Here is a 27,490-nt window from a genome sequence, read left to right on the forward strand (position 1 = left end):
CTGCTACCTTCTTGGCCAAATCACTGTAAAAGAAAATAATAAAAAAAAGACATTTGTAATGTCCATGAAACTTTTTAATTGGATAAATAAAGGATATGTAAAAGTCACTTTGCCCAAAAAAAACTATTTGCACTTTCTACTGCGACAAGAATATTGTTTGTGGCTCAAGCTGGCTTGATATCATTCATGAGGGATACATTTCACATATATTTCACATATTTACGCCAATAAGTCATTTACAGCAGTTTAAACCCAATCAATCACTTTTTGGCAAATACTAAAAATCCCTTTTTGGCATAAAAGTACCCATCATGCCCCACCCCTTCTTAGAGGACGGGGTCATCTCAGCCGTGGGTCATCCTCCAACAGAGTAAATGATTTAGAAGAAACAAAACTGCTGCTTTGTATTAAAGTAGACTACATGTGAAGATGAACAGGCCTTCGCAGAGAGCGCGTTTTCTCCAGTGCCAACAGATACAGTTTGCATGTGATTTTTGTTGTACTTTCTTCAGCTTGTGTTCGGGGCCAGTGTTTACAAGACTGTTTGTCAAGTTTGTCAGAGCTTGCAGAAAACATTTGAGTCTTTTGAACAGCATGGGTTCTTTTAACTGCTACAAAAAATAGTAAAGCACCACCATCTGGTGTAGATCACCATCCACGTGTAGTTGAATCCAGGGGAAACTCACAGGATGCCCTTACTTAACTCATAAATAACGAATCAATCTTTTTTTTTTTTTAATGAAAAAAAATGAAGAGGAAAAAAAGAGAGAGTTTTCTTACAGGTTTTGTTGCCTCTGTGGTGACCTAAAAGCTCTGGACCACATATTGGAGGAGTTGTTTGATTATAAAAACCTGTATTCAGTTATCGCCATCTGCTGTTTATCCCAGGGAAGGCCTATAGCTGACAGTATGAGGAGCTAAATGCCACATCTCATATTGACAGCTGTGAGCGTCTCCTTCACACGACAAATTCCAATTAAGTGCACACTGAGTTGGTTCAGCATCCGTTTTAATTAGTATCTGTTCTTATATAAATTTGATAAACTGGATATTAATGTTTAATAATTCCAATAAAATCCCATGATTAAGCAGAGCATGAACAGAGGGTGGGTCATTTACACGGAAATTTAACGAAAAATGTGCTACTGTGCTAGAGGGGGGAAAAAACAATAAATAGAAAAATGTTACCTCATTATTAAGCCTGTTTGCCTGTCTTCTGTTTTCTCTTGGTGTCTTCTGCTCCTCTGCACACTTTCACATATAGTCAAGACTCTTTTAACGTGTCATTTCCTTTGGGTGCCAAACAGAGAATTTGTCAACCTCACAGTTTTTCAGTGTTTGAAACTATGACCAAAAAACAACAAAAGTTTTCACTCTACAATCTTTGGCAAACATGCTGTAAAACGAATCCAACCAAATGTTGTAGGAACAACTCTTACTGTTGAGTCAGAAAATGAATAGGCCAACGAAACAAATGAATATCGATGAAGTCTATAGCGCCAATCAAAGACTCACATTTTGTTCCGTTGTATTTAATTTTAATTTATTATACTTTTTTTTATCATTTTACTTGGCTGTAAAGTTTGTGCCGTGTCTCATCATATCCCGAACCGATCAATGAATCCAGAAGAGGACACGATGTCCATCTGAAAATAAATATCTTTGGAAGCTTCCTGTGGCTTCCATCGTGGGGAGGGAATGCCGATGAGGGAAAGGACTGCCTACCTAAAGCCTGATGTAATTGGTAGGTGTTCTGGCTGATCACAGTGAGATTTAAATATTCGAGAATTGCGTTGACTGTTTGAAGCCCTCTCAGTGACGAGATACTTCACGGTGCACTGCGCTTTGAAATTCTGGAAAGATGATCCACATGACGCCTTTGTGGAAAATAGCAGATTATAATAAACCCTTTCGTATATTTCAAACGCATTCTGTTTGAACTGGATGTGATCAAATAAAACATGTCTTGATGATATCATCATTTATTACGTTTCAGTCACATTACAGCAGATACGAAGAATTTCACAACAGCATAGCATGGAGGCTATGAAAAAAAATGACCGGCTAAATTAAGTACAAATAAAACATACGTAAATAAAAGACCCTAAGTCTACATTATCAACATTTATAATTTCTTTCACCACATGTATTATGAATGTAGCAGTGATCGGTAACGTCATTTAAACCTCTGGTAGCCTACTGCTTTGATAAAGTACAAAATACATATTTTTTGTCACTGACAAGGATTATTGTGCCAGTATATGCTACACAAGAACATTATTTATGTACAGATGCTCAATATCTTTAATTCTAACAGTGTAGGCTACTTAACAGAAGAGGCTCCGCTTTTCTCTTTTTTTTTAAACAACTACTTTTGAATCATTTATCTGTTCTGTGTACATTCAGTCACTATCACCAAAATGTTCAGTATTATGTACATTATATTCATAATTACAGTGTTTTCTGACTTAACAGTGTGGAAACAAGGCGCCAGAATTATGGCAAAACTGTTGTTGAAGAATTTACACTTTGGCCATTAACTGTGGATGTCAGTCCTTTTATACTTTTTATTGATTAACCTGTAGATAGATAGATAGATAGATAGATAGATAGATAGATAGATAGATAGATAGATAGATAGATAGATAGATAGATAGATAGATAGATAGATAGATAGATAGATAGATAGATAGATAGATAGATAGATAGATAGATAGATAGATAGATAGATAGATAGATAGATAGATAGGCTGTGCTTCGTTTTAACTGTGAGGATAGAAACTGTAATAACCAATGTCCTTTGTGCAGTTTTTCTCACACTCTCTCGGTGTCAGCAGCTCAGACTTTAACGGGGACACTGTCTCTGAAACCGGTGTTGCAGAAGGTGAGATCCTTCTCCGCTTGGCCTGTTCAAAGATACCAGAATCGCTCGAATCGATGGATTTGATGGAGGACGGCGTCTCAATCCAGCTCGACTCAGACGTCATGTCTTTAGGTTTGGTCTCCTCCGAGCCGCCGATGGGTGATCTCTCTGTGGTGATGGAGTCTCCCTCCTCGGACAGGTAGCTAGTGCCTGTTCTGCCACCGATGGTGTTAGTAGGCCAGCAGGAAAAGACCGAGCTGGATTTACTATTTACACCACAATACTGCGGCGGCGTGCGTCCTCCCCAGCCAGACGGGTCTGCGTAATAGCCAAGAGGCCGGTTGGAGCAGCCTGCAGTCGGCAGGGGAAGAGCCTTCACTCCGGCCGCTGCGTAGGACAGTAAGGTGGCCGCGTTACCGGCAAAATCAGCGGCGTCGTATGCCGAGGCAGCAAAGTCCAGTCGGTTGTTGGCAGGGGTGACAAACCATCGCTGCGGGGGGGTGGCAACACTGGGCTCCTCGGTTTGCTGCGGGGATAGCAAGCTGTTGCCGAGTGGGACGCTGCGCTCCGTGCCAGGCCCAGTCCCCACGCCAGGGTGAAAGCGAGATTTGGCATAAGTGCTGACAAATTGGTCCTGCAGGAAAGAGCTAGGCATGGCATATCTCGCACCCGGCACGATCTGTGAACGCGGAGAGTCACCCGGTGATGGAGTTAGGCGGTCAATGTCGCAGCCTGTGTAGACACTGAAAAGATGGAGAGAAAAACAGAGAAGCAATTCAGAAACTAAACAGTGTGTTGTAGTCTGTTCTCAGAACATTAAACGAATTAAGGTCAACGGGGCCTCTCTGTTTCAGTAATGTAGCAGTTTAGTACACATGAGGAAAGTTTTTTTTCCATTACTATTCTTTCTGAAGGTGAGATAACTGCAGGGTTCGAAAACATCTGCAAAACCATCCCAGTCTAGATCCAAGCTCGAAATACGCCGGCTGCCTTACACAGTACGAAGAAAACGTCGTCAAATCGATCAGACTTGCTTTCTCAGTTATCTTGTAGTTATTTCCGTTGTTTCGAGTATGATTTTCATTTTCTCGTCACTCATTAGTACGCATTTCATTTACAATGAAAAACAAGCTCGAATCAAATAAAGGAAGAACCTTGTCATACATACAATGAATCGGTACAGTTACGAGCTCTGGACGCAATTGCGCACATTTATTACACGCAAACAAGTGCATATGTGTGTGTTATGATAAAAAAAAAAACGCATTGCTTCATTTGCAGTCAGAGATGTTATTATTAATCCAATGTTCAATTAATTTCCCCTGTAAAAGTACATATTTTATTTATCATGCTAACTCCTTCCAACTTCAAAAGCAATACAACAAATTTTCAACAGAATTATCAATACATAAATTAAATTTTTGCAAAGAAAAAACCCAAGCTAAGTGGCTATTATAGTTTCTAATTAAAACTAAAGAAGCATAAAAAGACACACACACACATAAATTACAACCAAATACAAAGAAGATATTTTTGAAAGGAGAAAGAGAGACAATCTTACGTGTCATAGTTGTCCCGAAATCCTTTAGCGAACGGATTGTGGTCAATTTTCAGTTGCGTAATCTGTGGGGGGAAATGCATAGAAGGATCCATAAGGTGTGTTCCAGACGTTTAGCGCAGTGCAGCATAAATGCAAATAATATTAACAATTCGTTTAATTTTGTTCTTTGTTTTTACGCGAAAATGTGTTTGTCAACAGGAAATGATTAATCCAGTGTGCGTCTTGCTTTAAGATTTAGGTTAAATGAAATTGTATTCTTATTAAAACTTTATTGTTCTACTTTGTTTAGAGAGGGTTTTTTTTTAAGTATATATATATATATTGTAGAATTCCCGATATTTTGAATCGTCTTTCAACAGGCTAATGTTCAATGTATAAATGCTGCTGTGCGATTGGTGTCTGGTGACATTTCCAGAGTTGTGTCAGATATTAAGTGGTCTTACATCGGTATTCTGGTAAGCTGTGACAGCGATGAATTGCGTTTCTGAGAAGGTGAAAGTCTGGACTCTTCCAGGCTGGTTGGTGTCTTCTGTCCCATCCTCGTTTACTTCCACCACATGGAGCCTGGGCTGGTACTTGTGGAGAGACTGGAGAACCACCATCTGGAGATCCAATTAAAGACGTTTGTCAGACTTTGAATTTCAAAGTTTGGAAAGATGATTTGAGAAGAAAAATAAACTAAACACGAAATATGAATACACAATGGTGTGTATTCATATTTCGTGTTTATTATAATGACACACACGACTATTGTTTCGAGTTAAATGACACAGAGAAAGCAATACGACACATCTAAAAATAATAATCAGGAGATGAATAAAAAAGAAAAAATAAACATTTCAGTTTCCAGCTCGTATTACATATAAATATATATTTATATCATTCAGACATTTCTTATCACATTGTTACCTGCCCCGTGTTGTTGGAGGCGCCTTTGTTGTTTGTGAGCTTTAGCTTTCCAAATGATATTTCTTGACGCATCCAGTGCGCACCGGTATTTGGCGAATCCGGGTGCATGTAAACTCTATTGCCTATTAAAAAGAAGGGAAAAAAATAGGTAAAGAAAAGAAGTAAAAATATATATCACTATTCAGAAACAAATTCCTCACAAATTTTCATTCACAATTTTTACCACATATTTTAGTTATAGGTATAAAAACAAAAAAAAACACTTTTTTTTTTTTTTACCATGTTCTCAAAATCAAACTGTCGAGTAAATGTAATCGTTACAAAGCGCAAATGTGATACCTATGACATTCGTGTCTGCTTTTCCGCAAGGCACCCACTTTCCTCCTTGAAATCGCCAGTGATTTGGATCGGCGAGTATTACATCCACAAATATATTGTAGTGGGCAGTTGGGTCAAGGCCAGAAATGTTGAAGCTTAAAAATGGAAACATTCGTCTGCGGGGAAAAAAGAAACACAGGCTTAGAAAATGTCTCTAATTTTTCATTTTGCGTCTTTATTTAGTTTTTGTTTTATTTCTTTGTTTGTTATTAATGAGATTGCCTTGGTGTTATACAAAGTTCATTATCCCTTTTATTATTTTTTTAGTTTTTTCAGGGAAATAATCTTAAATGACCTTAATAGCGCCCATTTAAATTTCGATCTAAAACTGTTCCAGTAACGCAAAAAATTATCGAATATTGTTGCATGCCTCTAAAAAAAAAAATAAGCGAGTGCGCGTACTTACCGTCCTTGCTTTGTGATGATCATCTCTGTTTGGTGCCTGTGAAACTTCAGCCACAGGGCCCTGTTGCACAGATACACCTGCGCTTTCCCCGGAACCAGTCCTGCTTGCGCTGAGGAGAACTGGTAAAAAGCACCACCTTGGTATGTGTGTCCATACTGTTGCGCATAAGGGTAACCCGCTGTCGGGTAGCCTTGAGGAGTAGTGTTGGTTAAAAGGCTGTTGTAAGCTCCATTGGTTATGACCGGATGATGTGCCATGTATCGGCTGGGACTTCCAATAGAAAACGCCGGGTGCGCTGGTCCATGCTGGCTCGGGTAAGGGAACATGGCACTGGGAGCTGCTGAGACTGACTGCGGCTGGGTAGATGGAGAAAAGATGCACCTTTCTCCTGCAGATCCATCGAAATTATGACGGATGTCAGAGACTCCGTGAAGATCAGGAGAGAGTTTGCCCCTCTGGACGTCCCCTGATGCGTCCTTGGAGTCGGGAAAATTGTCTGCCTCTGACTGATTCGTCATCTCCCTGGAGTTTTTTTTCAGAGGTGAACTTCTCTCCAGGTTGTCACTTGCAGATATAATAGGATGGTCCTGCAACGAAAGCTCTGATCCATTGGAGCTCGAAAAGCCACTGCCCACATTCATAAATTTCTTGGAGAGATCACTCGCCGGCGAGATGCAATTCTCGACCTGCATAGCTCAATATGAAGCTACTATTAGCTCAACCTATATCACAAGCTTTTGCACACGCCTTTCCTAATCTAACACTACGAAACGCCTTACGATGACTTGAGGTACGGAAGGCAGCAAATTAGCCAATTGACACCATCCTGCAATCAGGAAGGATTTTCTTTCCATCACTCTCGCTGCTTTGCTAATGAAACAAGTGCTGCGATTGGTTAACTCAGGGCTGTAATTTAATTAGACAGCTCTTAATTAGGACGATAAGAAGAGCGCTATGAGCAAAGTGATTTGTTTGTAGTGTGACATGGGCCTATATTTGAATAAAACATATGGAGGCAGACTCTTTTTATTAGCAGTATATGAAATAAACAAAAAATAAACCAAAAAAATAGAAAAAATATATATCATAGTTATGAGAATTGTTTTGCTGTCAGCTGTGACGACAGCGGCGTTATTTACCTTTATCCACGTTATTTACCTATTTATGTGCCATGAGTGCCAAAGTATGTCTGCCGAAGAAACCAATATATATTATTAACACGCCAAAAATGACAGTCCATGACAGGCGGTGCATCTGATGCCATAAAATGTTTGTGATATAGCGTGAAATCATGGCGTCCCACTGAAGACGTGTTTATGAGTCCCAGTCCTGGTAAATATTTTATGCACTAAAGTTATGAACCCGTGCACTGGTAACAGGGGCTGCTGTGCCAAACACAGCTCACTGCCAGAGAGACACAAAGTAGGACTCGGAGTTTTGACTAGAAATTAGCATTATGCAGTTTAGTTAATTTAATGTTTGTCCGTTTGAGAAAGCAAGCGTAAGAAGGAGATGGGAGAAACATTAAGTCCGAGTTGTAAAATCTAATTACTCGGAAAATATATTTAAAGACACAATAAATTTGATCTCAGGAGGGTGCATGTGTCTGAGATAACTGACAGTAAGTTTGAGAATATCGACAGCAGATAGAGAATAAATAAACTCTAAAATAGAAATGATTGTTAATCAGACCACTTCGAAAATACACCAAGCCCCCCGGCGCAGTAAAATAAATCAGTCCTGATTGAGAAGATGGAACTAAGTGTTAGGATAGCCGCAAGTTACAGTGGCTCAGTCCCCAGTGCAAAGAGAGCAGCTGCAGCATGGCAACCAGCTTAACTTACTAACAAGGTTATTACCAAGTTAACACTACCGCTGTTCAAAGGGAGTGGTTTGATATACATTTCCTCGCAGTCCTCTCTATGATTGCGAGGCCTTTGTAAATTGTCCTGAATTTCAAACTTTCCACTTCACTGTTCACCAGAGCCACGGTGTGTCATTGTGAAGGTTATCCTCTGTCCGAAAGGCATCGATTCAACACTGGCAACTTTTACACTTCCGTTTAATCGCATCATTATTACCAGGTGATTCTCATAGATGATAAGAAACACCACTAACTATCAAGGAACCCATTACAATATCACTAACTGCCTCAGTTGATCATTTCTACTTCACTGAGTAACTTCTGGTTTAGTTACACTGCAGTGTTGTGTGGAAGCTAAAGAGAAGACCAATAAAGGCCCATTGCATTGGTGAACACCAGCCACCAGTTTGTATCTCTAATGAAGAGCTATGAATTTCTGAAGCTAACAAGAGGGGTCATTACAGAAAGGCTACTGGTTCCAACAATCTATTCCTGTGAAACATGCAAGCACGGGCTTGTCTGTGCCCAAGGAAAAGAGGCCACTCTCTGCTCTACTCATTACAGGATTATGGTTCACTTCCATCGCTGATCTTTAATAAGCAAAGTGGGCTTCCTTTCTTCCCCCCCACCCCCCTCAACAAGCCAATTGTTGAATCACCCATGCAGCAACTCTGTGTTTCCCTAGGTAATGCACTGCCTGTTTATCAGATTAAGTCATCTATTTATTGGCTCAGCTAGCTAGTGGACATAACCAAAGAGGAGGGGGCTGATTTGTCATGCCCATAGCCAGCATTGTCCCTCAGGGAGATGTAGAGCAGGTTAGGATCTCGGCTCCCTGCCTTGTACACACCCTCCATTGACCAGCTGAGCATAATCTAGTGTGAACAGCAGTTATGCCTTTTCAATTTTCAAATAATATTATAACGGCTGTATCTGTATTATATCACCCATATAAAATAAATCAAAGACAAAAAAAAACCCCTCAAACACAAACTGCCTTCAATACTCTGAAAAATTTAAAAAAAAAAAAAAAAAAAAAAAAAAAAAAAGAAGAAGAAGAAGTATATATATCCATTTAATTCTAAAGAGCATATGTTTTCCACATAACAATATTAATTTCAGCAAAATAAAAAAAAAATATCTGTGTGTTTTTCAGCTACTACATCACCATTTTTTTATTGTTGTGCCAAAAGAATCTGCTTGCCACCTGGGTCTAATCCAATCAATGTGAATGACAAGGAGAGAAAAAGCCTGAAAGTGAGCACCAGCTTAGGGACTTTACCTAATGCCCAGCACTGTCACTTCAATGATATGACCACAGCACACAAAATGACAACAAAATTATAGCCAGCAAGGATATGGGGACATAGTGTGCTACTCCAGTCAGGTGAAATTGCTTTTTCTGACTATGAAGTGGCTTGTCTCTTGTCGGATGGGTAAACATTTCCTTGTCAGGCCAGTAATAAGGAATGAGGCACACTGGGATGAACTAAGAGGATAGAGCCAAGGTTATTTGGGATTCATGACAGGTAGTGGCTTATATTACAGCAGCACTAAAAATTTCATGGGAATGCATTTAAGATGGACTTTAAGTTATTTATATGTTGTTTGCTAGACGTCACGTTGCAGTTTCCATCAATAAATCAAAGTCAAAGACTTCGTTTATTATTTTTACTGTGGTTTTTTGGCGGGTTTATCTTTGTTTGTTTAACCAGGAAACGTGCGTTTACCTTAACTCTGTAATTAACCAGCGCCACTATCCCGATCAAGTGTGGCGGTGCTTTGTGCTATGCTAACATAACTATTGCCCCCTGTGGTTTCTTGCCATCAGTGATCTGCTCTGTCAGAGGGAATCAGGGTGCTTTCTGGCAGAAAAGACAGCTGGGGGGGCCTGCTAAGGGGCGGAGTGGACAGTTGTGGCTTTTAAACCCTTATTAGTCGTCCTCCCTGGACACACAGAGACACGCGTCTACGCAGAAGTGCACTCCTACACCTGCTCATTATTGATGTCCTTTAAGGGTCGCCCAGTCAGACCAGACTCAAACGCGATTCTTTACCGCAAAGCTCACAGCAAATTAACCTCAGGACAGGTGATCAGGATGTTCAGTGTGGAGTAATAATACCATACCAGAACTGCACTATAGGGATTTTTCACCTTAAACCAAATGCACATATCCTTCTATCGTTCTAACTTATTAAAATCCCGCAGCAGCATTTCCCATTTTAAATGCCCATTTTGTTATTGGGTTACACCGTTTATTCCTTCAGCTTCAATCTATGTTATCTAGTTTCTTAAATTTAATACTATTTAATACAGTGTATTTATTTATAGTTATTAATTTGCAGTTTTATTTTTTTTTATTGCAAACAACTAATCCAGATTTATTATTTAACATGTATATTTGGCAAGGTCATACGAATATAAACTGTCCCATGTGGCAAACAATTAATATGTCATCTCACACTGTTACTTACCATTTACTCATCTCTTAAAGGCACACATTTTTTGTGAATTTTTCCTAACTTCTATATTTCAGTCTTTGGCATGAGTTTGTTTTTATTTATTTATTTATCTATTACTTTCTTTTTCGTGTGTGTGTCACAGGACAATGACAGTGTGGCACACCACTGAAATAACAATCTGATTCATAAACTGAGCTTCCCCTTTACAAAACCTATACAGGAGAAAGTATGTCATAATAATATGCTTAATTATAAATGTGTGAATTTCGTCTAATACCAATTCTGCAGCAAAGTAGCACTTGTGAAACACTGCACTCCTCAGGGTACTGCAATCCCTGAGAGTAATGCCCACAGCTCCTTCATGCTCTCGGATGTGTATTATTTGGCTTAGCAAATTGCATGGGTCTGATGTCGGGAAACACAAAGTTAGCGGAAGGGCTAATGTCCCTACCAAAACTTCTTTTATCACCTGCTACTGACCTGTTATCAACTGTTTGGTTTCCTGCTAGTCTCTTTAAATTTTAAAGAGCCTGTGTGACCCAGGGAGTGCAGTTGGGGTTTGTGACCATTTTGTTATTTCTGCTGCCATGCACTGTCAGACGTCTGCAAGTGAAGAACATGGCCACTGTCCCCACTAAGCCCATGGCATAAAAAATTCACACTAACTCTACTTTTTAAGCCATTTCTGATGAAGAGCACAGAGAAATGAAACTGACTTATGCCAAATGAATATCATTGAATCGCTGTGATTGTGAGGCTGATGTTTGTAACTTTGAAATTATTTATAAAACAGCAGTTCCATCTTAAGAGTAGCCATGCCATGAAGTGTGCACTTGCTCCTCAGAGAATACTCTGAGGTTTTTTCGAGCACTATAAACCTACATCTGAACAAAAGAAAACAGAGGGCTTCAATCCAGCTTAAGCTTTGGCTTTTTACAGTACAGTTCTGCTTAGACAGGAAGAAAATACCTACTAATTACCCAGTCACAGCTGTCTGCCAGTGTATTGTTTAATCGATAAGTGCGCTGACATGATGAAGAATGTTTAATCCAAAAACAACAGCCAGGTATGTGATTTGGTGCCTAAATATTTTAATTACATCTGTGACAAACTGGTGATTTTGACCCGCAACATAAATACTTTTAAAATAAAGCGCAAATGTTGCACAGATCACTTGAAAGAAAGCAAAATTCTCGGTTTGAAGAGAAAATATTTGGGGAGGACTAGGAGCAAACAGGCGACTGTCGTGTTACAAGAATAATCTTCATTAAAATCACAGGCAACAACACCAGGCCAACACACAGCTCATTGGGAATGCAGTGTGAAAAGAGAGGCCCACAGATTATCACTCTGCGTAACTCATGTTTAATTTATCCAGGAGCAATATTGTCAAGAGCCCTACCATTCCAAAGAACTAGGCACAGATAAAAGCTGGAATAAGACTTAGGGAAGCCCAAAAATAACGCAGGCTTCGAGTAAAATGCTGCAAAATGTAGCGAACACACTTGAGAGTGAAAGCATTAGAGACATCTTCGATATCTTTAGCACAGCTTCACAGTAGTGGAATATAAATGCTTCGGGATTGTTAATATTTCAAAAGATGACTTCTCAATGGAGTTGACGATAAATTGTTCACACAATAACCTGACATGATAGCCAGCACTTAACCTTTGCTCTGATTTAAAACTATACAACAAAAACCCTGCACATTCACCGCGGGCTCTTCATGTTAGGGTCTCTAAAGCTAAGAAATCCAACAAGAAAAAGCAAAATAGTCTTGCATTCAGCTACGAGAAGTAACCTAAACCAATTTCTCTGTGCTCTATGGCGTGTTTTTTTTTTCTTCCTCCTCCTCCTCCTCCTCATCCTCCTCCTCCTCCCCATGGCTGAGTGAAATGGAATTGCCTCTCACATTCAAAGACAGCTCTAGGAAGGTGATAATAGAGCTACTCCCTGCTGTCTGCAGGCAGGAAATAGGAAAGTGGCATATGGGGCCAGGAACCAAATAAAAAGGAAATGTGACCAGGCAAGGGAAGGAACTAAAGGAAAGGTTAATGATCAGTTCTGAATTCTACGGGGAAGAGAACTATGTTCCAAGTTGAGAGGAAAAATAAATCCGACATGATTTATGTCTCCACCACTCACATCTAGGCTGTCACAAACAAACACATGGAAACCAGTTGGTTTTCTTGTCAAACTTTGCCGATGTTCAGAAAGAAAGAACTGTAGTGATCAATTAGATTTTCCCTTTTGTTGTTTACACCATACACCTGCATCTCCGCAGATCACTGCATGGTGCCGGAATGGTATGTAGAGAAGAGAAAAGGATGTAGCGTGAATATTTCACACTGATTAAAAGATGAGAAATACAAACAGTACCTTATAATCAAGACCGAATCCATCTTCACAGCCTCACCAGTGTGCTCCAACAAGTGTGAACTACTGGCCGATGTCCTACTGTTGCCTTTATAGCAGCCCAACACACTCACTGGCCTGCAGCATCTCCAAAAGCTTTTTAGGAACTGATCCACTCCTTAAATGACCGGCAAACTAAGCCACTACACAGGGACTAAATTAGAAATTGGACACTGAACACCGATTCATATATGAGGAGGGGGGAGGAAAAGATAAATCATAGAACAGAGGAAAAACATTTGCAGCGTATGTGAGTGAAAACAAGGAAATTAGTGCTGTGAGCACAATACAGTGGGTGTGTTATCATTAGTGGGATGTAGGATACATTATCAGTGAGGGAATTTACTTTCAAATTTTCACCCTGTTACCACACCTTGGTTGAAAGAGTTTGTGCCCTTTCACCAAGAAGCTAGGCTCCCACCCTTTAACTATCAGTTACATCTGCTGGGGGGGGAAAGGGGAATCAATTTTGAAGCAATTTACACTTAGTTTTTGCTGCTAGGGAGCTTCTTATAACATTCACTGTAAGTTGTCTGTTTAATTATCTGAGAGAATGGGTGACGCTAGGAAAGGAAATGGAAACTGAATGAAACGGTGGCTGTAAGAATCAACTGTCACACATTATGTGGAATTTGATGACATTACACAAACGCACGTTGCACGGTGACACAGGTGCACAGACACACAACCTGGGAAATTATAAAGACGTGACTAAGTCGTTGCATATGAGCAGATTAGGCAAATCAACATTTAAAAACAGAATAAACACGGGATTCAAATATTCTTTCCTGGCACAGACTGGCACAGCAACAGCTGGACATTAGAGACAAAGCAACATCACGCAGGCCAGCTTTTGCCAGATCTGACAGCTAGATCATTTGAAGCTGACAAGATAACACTTAAATGCAAAGGTGACATGACAGTGTCTTCAGAGCCAGATGGATCAATACTCAGCTTGGCTCGTCAGGATCTGAGCAGTGGTTCTGCAGCCATATTGGGGTTTGTTTTTTTTTTGGTCGTTTTTTTTTTTCCTTTACGCTGCCGTTTTGAAAATAGGCTATCACTGTCTGGCACAATGTCTGGTACGTTATCAATGAGCAGATTTCCTTTCTTATGTTACAACTGAAATATTGATTCATTCAATTTATCAAAACAGCCCAGAATTCCAGGGGAGACCAGGAGCCTTTTTTCGCTTTCGAATTTTAGGACTTCAAAACTGCTTTGCAAGGTGCGACGACAGAAGCCACGAGCACAGCCACAAAACAGATATATGAAATTCTCAACTAACTAGTAGACATATTTGTGAAACTAAAATGATCAATGATCTGTCAACTCGTAGTTGCAGTCAAAAGGCCCTCGAAGTAGCGCACTTTTCCAAAACGTCCCCAAGTGATATAGCCAAGAAGTCCCGTAGATCAGTAAGAAAAACTCGGCAATTTGCCTTGGTGGCCTTCCAGGCTGCACTGACTGGCACTATTTCTATTTTTCCCCCTTCTCCCTTCCACATCTATACACTTAAATAAAAAATCAAATCCATTTTTCAAATATTCAACAGTGCTTTTTTTTTTCCCTGGGAGAGGTACGGAGTATTGTTGAATAATGCAGCCAGACAGGGATCTCCCTGAGCTGGTCTCTACAGGCATCACTGAGCAGGTCTGATCCCACTTGAGTAGCATCTATCATGGTGACATCATCATTCACACAAGGAGATATGATAAGACGGTAGTACACTACTCTACTACTTGAGCCAACTCTAAAGCAGGCAGTGGTGTTACTCATTTAAACCAATCTACTGGCCATCTGTTGATGCTAAAATCACGGTCTGACTGCCATTTCCAAATCAAACACCATCAGTATGCCTTTATTGCTTTCTACTGAACGTGAACATGTTTTTGAGGGAAAAAAATGTTAGCTTGTGAGACACTCGCATATTCTCTTTTACCTTGTGTGATTCTCGTGGGTGTGTAAATGTAAAAACCACAGGGACAAGAATCTACGGAAAAAGAAAACAACATCTACATGCAGCAGCAGCAGGTCTCTACCTTGCAGATTAGGGCACTGGGAGCACTTTGCAGGTTGTTGTCACAGGTATGACGAGGGAGGATTGCGCTTGCTATCCCCCAGTTACACAAGGTGTGAACAAAATATGCAGCCAATTTGTTTTGTGCAGAATTAGAAGAGGAAAAAAAAAACATCACAGGATTATATTTTGGTTTATCTGTTTCCCATTTGCTTTGGACGCCTATTTACTATGTGCAATTCAGGAAAAAAAAAACATTTTTAGTATTATTATTTCCGTTTTATCAGTAGCTCGGAGGTACAACCGAACACGTATGTTCTGGTTCAAATGGTTATTTTAAACGGACTGCAAGTGACATCAAATCAACAACTAAACACCAGACACAGCATCAAAAGAAACCAATCCAATCCAACAAGCTCAATCAAATCACAAGGACAAAGAGAGAGTGCGAGCATTGGCACAGGAATTACCAATCTTGGGGGAATTGGCAAGACCAACAGCAAGCAAGTGTATTACATATGGCGTGCCATTTTCACAGCTTCCACAAAGAGAACACAAAAAGTGTTATATCTCACTATCTAAGACTAATAAACAACAAGATATGCTGAATCTGTTCATTGCTGTAACAAAGACTCAAGGTAACTGGAGCTTGCGGAGGACTTTTCAGTTCATATCTGAGCTTAGAATGCAGCAAGACGATAAACCGTGTTGTCTGAGCTGGGCGAAGACGGTAAATTAATCCGTCCTCCCACTAATTCTATGAGGTGTCAGTCAGTAAAGTGGCCTGCCAGGATGACTTTCAGTTCTGATCAAGCCAGATGGTTTCTTAACACTGAATAAATGAATTGATTTGTAAGTAGCATCTCTAACAAGGTTCATATTCTTCTACACACGACACAAAGGTGGTCAGAATGAAAATAAGAGCTATGATCTGCTAACCTCAAGGAGGTACATTGTGAAACTCTTCTGTGCTAATGGCATGAATATGACAAACATCTTCACAGTGTTGGTGTCTGTTATGTTGACAAAGTCTCAGTGCGAGGCCTTTCTCATCCCAAATGTACATAGCTCACACCTCAAGCGGTATTATCTTCATCCAATCTTTCTACACTTTATTACTATCATTAGATGGATCACTGCACTTTCCCTATGGTGTGAACTGCTATCAATTATGCAGCCATCTTTCAATTATTGTATATTGTGAAAGTACCTGCTAATGAATTGCGAAACAACTGTGTTATGGTGTGATTGTACCGGGCAACAACCAGCTACTGTACACTTAGGCACCTTTTTTCAATTAGATAAGTGTGGTGGTTTTTTTTTCTTCTTTTAGTCATTAAGCACATTTGGTGTAAGGAGGTCCACCTTACACTTAGCCAAAGGTGTTTTTGCAGTTGCTGTTAGCCAGCAGCATCCCGGCCCCGATGCATAGCCACTGCTGTATGTAATAGGACTCCGAAGACCACATGAGAGAATCTACTGTGATTTTCACTGGGGATTTTGATATTCACACCTGTACTAGGTGTTGTTTGGGAGTCTGATAAGCATGTGTGAAACCAGAGGGGTGACTAGAATGGGGACCTTATTTGAAGGGAAAGATCTTTTCCTGATACATCTATCAAGGACAGCACTGTTGTCACGTATTTTCATGTGCAACAATAAGAAGGGAAAAAGCTAATCAAGCACGGTGTATCTTAGATACCAGCCATGTGTCTAACTGAAGCTCTACATGGCCATATGGCTGTGTGCGAAAAATAGAATGCCCAATAACTACGTAAGGATTCAAGTAGCATGAGGAAAAATAAAATATTTCCAACTTTGCCAGCCTGATAGTTAGTGAAAACACAGCTCTTGAACTAAGGGTTTCTCTCAGAGCTATTGGAACAATAGAGAATTCTGCTATGATGGATTTAACCAAATGGTGTATAAGGCAAAATAATTTTCTGCATATGAAGAAATCACAGACCTTATCATTACGAGATCAGAGGCTGAAAAACAAAGCATGAGAGTTGCTCCTCCTTTCTCTACACTAGTGATGTTCAGAGGCAGCCTGTTATTGGAGGTGTTAATTGGCAAATTCAGTACAAGTCAAGAGCATGTTCCCTGTCGTCCTCGCCCAGCGAGGCTAGGTCATTAAACTGAGAATGGATTCTTTCATGCTGCCTTAACCCTTGAATTGCAAGTTACCATTCCGCAAACATCCCCATGCTCAATCCCACCCCCATGTGTCAAGAAGAAAAACAACCTACACTGATTTAACGGCGACAATAAAATAACAGGAGGATGACATCTTGAGAGCCAGACTTTCAGTTGGAATTTTTTTTTTTTAAGTTGGCAGCTAAATGTCTTCAAAAAGTTCAGAAGTTTGCAAATATCCAACACTTCAGCCCTCCCCAAATTAAAAAAATAAATAAATAAAAGTTGTCTTTACTGTAGTGGCTGAACAGTGAGGTTTTCAGAACAATAGCATCATCAAACTCCACTGATCAGTGCTTTTGTGTTCTGTGTATTGAATGGACCTCTCATCCGCCTGAAATGTGAGCCTCCTTTGGGGTTCCGGGTGCGATCTCACCACTGCCTCTGTCATCACTTGCTGTGACTGCCAAATCTCTGCTCCAGGAATCAGGGCTCTCAGACCAGCACTGAAGCAAACACAATGGAGAGGGGCCGTTCTGAGACTTTGCACAGGCAGCGATGGCTTCAACACATTTAATCGAACACAAAGTCAGCTCCACCACTTCTGCACAGGGAGCACAAGGAGCCCAACGCATGGCAAGACAACTGTGAGGTGATACTCTCAGCTCACAACGCCATGAGAGTTGGCAGTCTCTCATGCCAACGGTGACCAGTGCACAGACAGTTGAATATGCTTCTCTCCTAAGTTGTTAATTATCTAAATGACATTGATGTGAAGAGGGCACTCTAGCCATGTGACCTTAATCCACTTGCTAGCTCTCTGTTTTGTTTCCATTTGATTAAACCCTTTAACAATCTATTTTTTCCATTTGTGTTATATTTCCTTAGCAATTGCACAATTTAATAAACATTGTTTAAATATTTAAAAGAGTAATTGTTGAAAATAATGATTTAGGGCAATGGTGACTCTTCGCTCTATTGTCTATTGCTGTTATAATCCAATTAATGGCCAATAAAGAAAAGGGTATGTTTCTTTTGTAGAGTTGAGATATTTTAATCATTATTGTTGTTTGAATGTATTGCAACACTAATTGCTTTGTATCAATTAATGTCAGAAACCAAACATAAACAAATGTTATGTCTATAAGGAGCTGAAGTGTGAATGCATGATTTGTAATATTAGAGTCAAATATTACATATAGTCAAGTGTAACAACAAAACTAGAAGAAAAGGAAATGTCATAGATATTTACTTCTTCTTTTTTTTAAAGGCTGATTAAAATACATTTTTACAATTTTTGATTTATTTTTTATTAAAGTAGTTTTACTACATGACTGAAAAAACACAAATGAAAATCTCCCTTTGCACTCATTTGCACCTGACTGGTCTTCTTTAAATATTGGTCACAGAAGAATCAGTTATCTAGTTAGTTAGTTATATAATAAATATTCACACAGTGATTTTTGAATTTTTAAACTTATATCCATCTCAAGAGAGGCGGTGCATTAATTTCATACCAGTTTCATAACACTCAAACTATAACTCAGACTTTTAATGGCATTGGCATGAATATAGCCATTAAACTGCCTAGTATATTCCCTACTATTACTATTACTATTACTATTACTACTACTATTACTCTTAAATGCATGTGAAACACTCATTGTATAATTATTTCAACTTGGATAGATGTAAGATAGCTTAAAAAAGACAATAACAAATTGCACTCAGCTATACTGTGCATGCTTCTTCCCTCTCTTCCCTACTTAGGAATGACTATAGTCCCCTGAAGCTGGTGACTTCCCTGTCTCCCCGAACTTGCTGCAGCACCGACTGATGGTGCAGAAGCACTGCTGATTAGCATGCAGTAATGATGGTGAGCTGGGCTCCATTGTTCTAACACCTCCCCTCTCCTCCGCACCAATCTGTCACCATTCAGTGGGCTAGAGCTGCCTAAAATGCTTCTCTCCACAAATGAGATGGATAATTAGTTGCCCCTCACGAATGCTGCACTCTTCTCACCCCTGATTGCTTTCACCTTCTTGCTCCTGGCAATTTTGACACCTTGTAATCAGCCTGCTACTTCTCCGTCTCAATCCATATCCTTCTCTCTTTTTTTTTTCATCCTCTTCCATTTTTTTTTATAGCTCTTAAATATATTTCAGATCTACCAGCTCCGTTAGCAAATGCCCCAAGGAGAAAGATGGATCTCGTATTTTTCTGAAAATGATGACAACAACAGTCATTACAGCTAAAGCGAACTTTTCACAAACAGTTCACAATGCTGTATACACCCGTGAGTAAGTATGGAATTATCAAAAAAATAAAATAAAAAATTATAGCTGTCAGTACGAGTTTCCTCTTCCAAATAACAATGAATGACAACATAATTATGAGCAAGCAGCTGTTCATGATCCCAGAGAGAAAAGCATGCAGGCAGCACAATGTTCGACTGTTCACAGATTAACCAGAGAGGATCATTAGGGATATGTATTTGCCAAAAAAAGGAGAGAATAAATTCTCTTCTCAGCTCTCATAATGTGATGTGAGAAGAATTATGCGGTTTATATCACTCCAAAAGAAACATGCATTATGTCTGACACATTACGTCAGATCAATATGTAGGTAATATTCACGTTTGTAATACTCCAGTTGGGTGGTCTTTTCATTATTTCCCTCTACAGAAAGGTTGCATTGTGTGAGAATATTGCATTAGTCTAATGACTCATTAGTTCAGGGTAGTTAATAGCATTATAACATCAATTCCTTACACCCTTTGGAGCTATTTATATAATACAATGACAGGCTCAGCAGCAGATATCATTTAACCCCCTAGGATCTGGCGTCCACATATGTAGACATCACATTTTGGGTTATTTAGACCAAAATACTGAATTTTGCTCTGCAAGGGCCTGATATCCACTTATTAGGACATTATACTGCTACTGTTCTATCACAATTTTAAATGAATATCCTCATATGTGGCTCTTATTTTTATTAAAAACAAAAATAAGGTAAAAAAAATATCTGGTAATTCTTTGTTTTTACATTCATCGGGCCCCAATGTGACCAAATATCAAAGAGAAATTAAAAATGCATGCCGTGGAAGAGTTTGGGTGTTAGGAGGTTAAATCTGAACTAACAAATCAGTCGGTCTTTTAGGGGTACTTGATTGTTGTAAGTGAGTTCTAATATTCAGCACTTGTAAAAAGAGAAAAAAATGTAGTTTGCAGTCTTCACACCAGCTCATCTATCCAGCACAAGTGTTACCAACCCAAAGCTGAAGGTCTGCAAGGGCCTCACCGCACAACAAAGTGTTCCAACACAGTGTCCCCATTTTCTCAAACATCGTCACACTGAATGGTGAAAATCACTGCAATCTTTGCAAAGGTGTGAATAAATGCTGCGGTAGTCATGAGATGATGCTGCTGTTTAAAAATGATTCAGGTTTAGTCAAATGATCGCTACACACTGTAAAATATGAACGTGTATTTATAAAACACCTGTGTTTCCTTGTTCGGTCTCTTTTAACGCATCAAAGGGGGGGAAAAAACTGCCGTTGTTTTCCAGTCACATGACAGCGTAGCGGTGTAGCAGTGTAACGTAATTTAAAACTGGCACATCTTCAGTCACTTTATTACTTTGAATAGCACAGTTGAAATGAAAGAAGACTCATATCACGTTCCTATGATCATTAAAATAAATGCGCCCATATAAACAGTTAAATATTGCCTGTGATAAAACAATAAGTAGCAGATAGCAGGGTAATTTGCCATCTAATGAGTGAGAGTATCTCTGTGGACAATCTTAATGAACATATGGTCATAAAAGTATCTGAAAGTTGGAAATGTTTCTACACCGAGATAAACAGCTGCTTCATATTATTCTGGCTTAAGTGTAAAATGGGGAGGAATGACGAGAATTACTACGTTAATCATTCCAGATATCATTTATGTTTGATTAATTTAATACAGATGATGGGCATTTCTAATACATAATATATTATTATTCCTTGAGATCCAAAACCCACCATAAAGTGAGAGAGGTGTCTTGTTTCAGAAAAAAAAAGTGTGTGTGTGTGTGTGTGTGTGTGTGTGTGTATGAAATATTATAGCTTTAGAAATGTGATATATCTTTGAAAGTTCATTATTTTTAAAATAAAAATGTATAAACATGCTAAAGATATAATAGGAAGTAATATCACACGCACTCTTTGTTATGTATGGATGCATATACCAATCTATATACTATATATTCATACTGTATTATATATTTGCAAGTTGAAAACAAATCAAGTGATAAAAAATGTTACGAGTCTAAATGTGTTTATTTGCTCACATATACCATACGCATCACTGTAAAATCTCAGTGGGATTTTAGAAAAATATAATGGGCAAAGAAATGTACCATTTAATTCTTCAGTATTAAATAAATGAATTCAAGTCTTATTGCAGTGTCATTTGAAGTCCAGTACAGCGCTTGTACTTCATGGCAGGCACGGCTACACCATGAAAACAGTAAAGTCTTGAAATAGTTGTGGCTTCTTCCCATCAGTCTCTGCTTCTACTGTCACTTCTCTGCTTCATTCTTATGAGAGAAATGCAAGTAGAGGTGGCTGTTCATTTGGTCTGGAGGAACCACAGCATTGCAGAAAGCACATTCAGGAGTGCTGCTCTGAGGTGTCTCCAGCTCTGTCCCCACAGCAGCTGCATCACACAGATCCGGTATCCAGACAGACTGCAGAGCAGGATGAATCAAAGGGGAAAAAAATGTATTATTTATGCTCTAAACTGTCCTTACAGTCACTCTACGCAGCCTACTACTAAAGTAGGCTGGACCACTTGGCCTCAAAATTGCGGTATCTGTTGCTTTAAAGAACACATGTCCCCTGTTAACCCAATAGTTAGAACAAATATTAGGCAGAAAAGTAAAGGCAAAATGCTATTCTCAAGTGTTTAATTAACTTACTATTTATGAATACTGTGTTCAAACTATCCAAATAGTCATACCTATTATTAATGCCTGTGTTGGTGTAATCCAGCGACTGAATCATATAATGAAAACTGGACCAACTTGCAGCCGTTAATGCACGTCATTCACTTTTTTTTACCCTATTAGGAATTTAGACACATCAGCAATAAAATCCCTCTTAACCATCATACTTGTTTCAAATCACATTCAGACACTGTAATGTGCTTCCATCTGGCTCACACTTTCCAGCAAAGATGCCAAATATAACTAGAGCATCCATGCTTAAGTAAAAAAAGAATCAGCACACATTACACAGTAATACGTTTCAAGTTTAGCCAAGGGGATATTTTTGGACTTCACACTGTTTCACTCCTCCATTAGTAAAGACCAATCAGAAACTGATAATTTGCTACTAGTTTTCTCAGACCTTCTCCTGTGATTCTCACCTGCTGGGGTCCCCGCACGCTCTCCTGGGAGAGTGTAGATGATGTTGTGTGGGAGGGGGAGTTAGGGTAGACAAAAGGCACAGACTCCTTCTCTGTCAGTGTGGAGGAGACATTACTGAGAGGTCGCGGGACAGCCATGGGTAGACCAATCTGTCTATCTGGAGCACTGTTCAGGAAGTCATATTCACTGTCCGCAGAGGGCGGGAATTTGACGCTCAGTTTGGTGAGAGATTCTACCAAGTCCTTGTCCTCCTGGCTGGCGCCACGGGATGCCAGAGAGGTAGACATGGGAGAGATATCCACTGTCCTTAGAGCTGAGGAAAAGGGTCCCTCTGAATCTGCGGTACGGTCTGTGCATTGGATGGGCATGGAGAACCGCTGATCTGTTGAGAAGGCAGAAAAATAAAGATTCTTTTTTATTTCCGAGTCAACTCGTGGTTTAAGGACATTTGAAATTGTCCTTAAACGATTTCACAAGTTACACACATTTTAAAAAATGCCTAGTTTGTTTTTGCATTCTCATTTCCAAGTTGGCCTTTCAGTACTTAGAGGTATATGTCTAATATAACCACATGATTTTTTTTTATGTAGCATTATGTAGAACTGGCATTAAGCATTTTGTCAGTGGAATTATTAAATGTGTTTATCCACCTTTTTTCAGAGGTGGCCAGCTAAGGTTCGTAGGGCAATCAGGCATTCATGTACAGTCCGTGTCATGGTGTCGCTATCCAATTAATCAACAAGACAAAAAGCTAGTAAACTCGTAAGCTATTACAAACTACACAAGCCTATTTAAATTAAACACGCTTTTTATTTGACCAATTAGAGAAAACAATTGCTTTCAGATTCAGACACTGAAAAACAGAAGGTAATAGTCAGTAAATATTAATATTACCATTTGATGTATCACTTCCTTCATGGAATCTTTTTAAGTAATCTTTTTGTCTTTTGGTTAAAGACCGGATCTGTCGAAATTTCCCTTCAATGGCTTCAAACACTTCCCGCATTTCCTGACTGACAAACAGATAAAACAGGAGTAAGGAACAAAAAAAAAAAATCCATTCTTTTACCATAGTGTTCATGGCTTTAAAAAAAAGATTGACACATACTAGTCAACGCTGCTGTTGATTGGCATATTAGGAGCAACGGCAACAGAGCCCATATTCTCCTGAAAAAGACACATTAAATTTATAGTGATCATTTACAGCAATTACACAAGGGCATATTGTTCATACATCTGCAGCTTTATTTAAACATCACACATTTATATTTCCTAGTGAAAAATAATAATAACTGTAAAACTCAAGCTGCTGAACTGTGCAGCGATATTATCCTCTAGCACCATCTGGTGAAGTAAAAGTGGATACACTGAGTGAGGAGAGCAACAGAGAGTAGATACTATTACAGTAGCAAAGCAGGCCTGAATGCCTGAACGACAGGAAAAACAAATAATCAGAACTATGTAAAATTACTAAAACATCATTTTGATAGGGTTTATAGAATATCTCTTAGCTTTCTTTAAAGTACATGTAAACTTGACACATAAACACTGTCACACAACTAGAGTTGCGTGACAAATCTGAATAAGCAATAGTTTAAGCTTCACAGTTAATACTGTATTCACAAAGTGTTCTTTTAACATCCCTTTACCTTAACACACATGCAACATAGTAAAGCAGAAGTACCATCAACTTCTACACATGCGATAGGAAGCCGTATGCGATCACATTTCTGATTTCCTAACGGGAAAGCTGTTTTGGAAATATAATATTGTAGTTTTCATAAAGCCTAAATGCAGAAAGAGCATGTTATAACTATAAACATACCGGGTACTGTAATTTCCTATAAGTGCTGGCCCCGTCAAGAAGATGACTACATGGCCCGCATTTCATTTCTCCTGAAAATGAAAACAATGAAAATGACCAGTTTATAAAAGAGGAAATTCAAATGAATTCTCAATATTGTCCATCACTTTGTTTACATCTCAATCCACAGAATTGAAAGCAATGTGTAAAGTAAATCCTTACTCAGTACACCAGCTGGGAAAAAAAGCAGTAAAACTAACACATCAATAACAAATTAACACATCACTAACCTGATGTTTGCCTTGTTGCTGACAACTTTGCTTCAAGTTCTGAAATCAGTTGCTGTTGATCTTCTATCTGCTTTTGAAGGTCTCGAGTATATTGCTCATAATACTCAGTCTGTAAAATGGAGGTACTGTTATTTGTCTAGAACCAGCATATCCACTGTGGTCTAAGCACTGTGTTGTAGTTTCATATCTGGAAGCAGCCTAACTAATAATAATGCTATTCTATATATGGCATTTAATAACATAATTAGAATAAACATTATTTGTTTGGAAAGCTAGAAATGTAATTTGCTCTGGGATGTGTTGTGGTATATTGTTAATTCTTGGTCCATTTTGCACAAAGTTTTTAAAAAGTTGCTCTTCATCATTACCACTTTCTGCAGCTCCTTTTTAGCAATGTCCTTTTCAATGGAGACCTGACGATAAGCTTCAAATGCTTTATTGAGCTGGTCTCCGATGTTCCTTTCCATGCCTTGTGCTCCACAATCATCACTGACACAGCACACATGAGCCCTACGAGTGAAACTACAAAATGTTGTAAAACATGCCAACAAAAGGAAAAACACTCTCAAAAGACCCCGTGAAAACTATTAGACCGGTTATAAAACTAAAAAGATTTCCTTTTTTTGTCCCCATCCCAGCCATTTTTATAACATTTCTACAAACAACTGTCAACTAGTCTTCGTGCACTTTAAAAATATTTTTTGAAAAAGTCAAGAAATCCTTAACGTGCTGCCAAATTGTTTTGGCTGCTTTAAATGAGCTACTGATCCAAATGACAAAACCATGCCAAAACTGAGTAAACAATCTTCATAATATTTGCTTATTACCAATGAATGTTGGCAGGTCTGGTAGAATTAAAAATTCCCTTCATATTTCAACCATTAAAGCCTTGTTCTAGCTCTGTAAGGAATTATAAGAGCTGAAGATGAAGATCAAGTATTGTAAAGTAATGACAAATAAAGTTACTCAGTGCATGTGTAATATATGAGTATAACACTGGTGAAACAGACACTCCTTCTTGTTAGTACTGATCATCAGACAGCATTAAGCAATTCTGGGACGACTGCACTTCTGTCAGAAAGCTAAAGTGATGCCTATCATTATCTTAACTCCTGATAGCAGTCTCATAAAGAGCCGCTCAATTACTGAACAGCCTTCCTAATAAATGCCATAGTAACGCAGTACCTGTTAGCGATACTACACTCCAACAGCTCCTGGATAAGTAGCAGCATGTAGCCACAGACTCAGTAAGTAAAAGGAGAGTAACGCTAATGTTGAAGCCTACCGGGACACAGCCGTGGGTCATTTTAAAAGAGTCGCTCAAAATCTTCTTTAAACAGTTCCGTATTCTTTAAAGTGTAAGTGTCTGACAAGCCGTAGCTTCAGCCGGCGTCGGATAAAGCGACTGAGCGAGAAGTCCTGAGATGAGTTTACCTCGCTGCCAGTGCGAGTGTCCTCTTACCTTCATTCGAGTAACTGTTGAAGTCGAATTTATTGTTTTGACACTACCGCAGCGTCGTCGCCTAATCTTGAGATGCAAAGTTAACAAGCGCTGGAGAGGATATGGCAATGTATGTTTTACATAGCCTAGTTGAGTTGGGAACTTCCCTCGGGGAATCCCCTCATACTGTAGACTTCCGCCTTTACTCGGTTTTAGCCAATCAGCGCGGAGCTCACGGGAGAGCTGGGTGGTTAGCTGGTTGAGGGTTCTTCCAGCCTACGCGTCTGCAAACCGACTGTTGTGCATGTGAAAACTGTGCCCAAACTCGAGTTAAGTTGTGCTCATTTTGCTTTTATATATATATATATATATATATATATATATATATATATATATATATATATATATATATATATATATATATATATATATATATTACTGAATATTCAACAGGTTCTGTCAAATGAACCGAGCCTGTTTTGTTTTGTTTTTAAGTCTATAACTAGAACAAAGTTCTGAAGGGACTGCTTGCAACAAATACTGATGGGCCTCTATTGTAACCTTCCATTTTCTTTATAGGCTACAGTGTCAAATGACACTGTAAGCAGGATATGGGTTAAATAAAACATCTAGAGACCCCAGTCCTTTAATAAATGAGTACATAATTGATTCAGTAAACTGGGAAGCAGTGGGTTTAGGGTTTGGTTGACCTCTGGGAATCCTGAGCAGTTGCCTGCTCGGCCTGCTTAGTTGGTTATTCTGGCCTGAAAACATGCAATGCATGTGTGTACCACTTCAAACTACAGGTTGTTTCAAAATGCACTGCATAAGACTGAGAAGGAAATGAGACATTGCAACAACAACAACAACAAAAATGCACATTATAATAGTCCTGGAGTACTAAAAAATACATAAACTGGATGTGCTATGAGATATGTAAAGACCTTCTGATCCTTCACCAGGCCCAAAATTAATGCATGCTGGTTATTTTCTAATAAAATTAACGTGTAATGTGATGCAAAATTATAGCAAAATCATTAACACATTGTTGAGCCTGGGATAAGAGTTATTCAATCAGGAGTCAAATTTCAAGCTCATTGCTATTTTAACAGTCACTAAAACTATCAAATTCAATTCAATATGTATATATGACATATTTTCAAGTAGGTTCTCAGCAAAATATGACTGTAGCTATACTATTTATAGTACTTCCTGCTGTCTTAAAGTCCCTCCTGTTTGAAGAAAGTACATCCTATAACATTTCCTATTGTTTTGTGTAAACTGCATATGACTGCAGTGACATATTTTTGGAGTAAAAGTTCTGACCTACATTACTTCTAGCCTTGACAAAACGCTCCCAGACTGGCCAAAGGAAAGCGAAGCCAAACAAATACAAGAACAACCAGTAGATGGCAGCTGAGAGTGAATTACTGAGATGACGCTCTTAATTTCTTACTCTGACTTTAATATAAAGTAAGTGAAAATTCTCGGGAGATGAAAGTTCAGTATATTTTGTAACCCA

General features: G+C 39.0%; 2 protein-coding genes across 6 annotated transcripts; both read right to left on the minus strand.

Annotated features, from left to right (window-relative positions):
- Positions 1-1,731: 1,731 nt before the first annotated feature.
- On the minus strand, positions 1,732-8,934 carry tbr1b (T-box brain transcription factor 1b). Its single transcript, XM_085135052.1, has 6 exons — positions 6,118-8,934; positions 5,673-5,827; positions 5,334-5,455; positions 4,868-5,026; positions 4,425-4,486; positions 1,732-3,606 (listed from the first exon to the last, which is right to left on the minus strand). The coding sequence occupies exons 1-6, from the start codon at positions 6,807-6,809 to the stop codon at positions 2,763-2,765; spliced, it is 2,034 nt and encodes a 677-aa protein (XP_084991178.1). The 5' UTR covers positions 6,810-8,934; the 3' UTR covers positions 1,732-2,762.
- A 1,393-nt stretch (positions 8,935-10,327) lies between these two features.
- On the minus strand, positions 10,328-26,303 carry tank (TRAF family member-associated NFKB activator). 5 transcript variants are annotated; one of them, XM_085136394.1, is made up of 8 exons: positions 25,813-26,303; positions 24,896-25,037; positions 24,528-24,636; positions 24,259-24,329; positions 23,542-23,600; positions 23,328-23,446; positions 22,433-22,815; positions 10,328-21,752 (listed from the first exon to the last, which is right to left on the minus strand). In XM_085136394.1, exons 2-8 carry the CDS (start codon positions 24,992-24,994, stop codon positions 21,585-21,587), a joined length of 1,008 nt encoding a protein of 335 aa, XP_084992520.1. In that variant the 5' UTR covers positions 24,995-25,037; positions 25,813-26,303; the 3' UTR covers positions 10,328-21,584. The 5 variants fall into 5 exon arrangements, with proteins under 5 accessions (XP_084992520.1, XP_084992519.1, XP_084992518.1 ...); XM_085136393.1 differs by having other exon boundaries at positions 24,896-25,049; XM_085136392.1 differs by having other exon boundaries at positions 25,990-26,302.
- Between the last annotated feature and the right edge of the window lie 1,187 nt (positions 26,304-27,490).

This window comes from Neolamprologus multifasciatus, chromosome 16 (assembly GCF_963576455.1).
Source record: "Neolamprologus multifasciatus chromosome 16, fNeoMul1.2, whole genome shotgun sequence".
Classification (NCBI taxonomy): Eukaryota; Metazoa; Chordata; class Actinopteri; order Cichliformes; family Cichlidae; genus Neolamprologus; species Neolamprologus multifasciatus.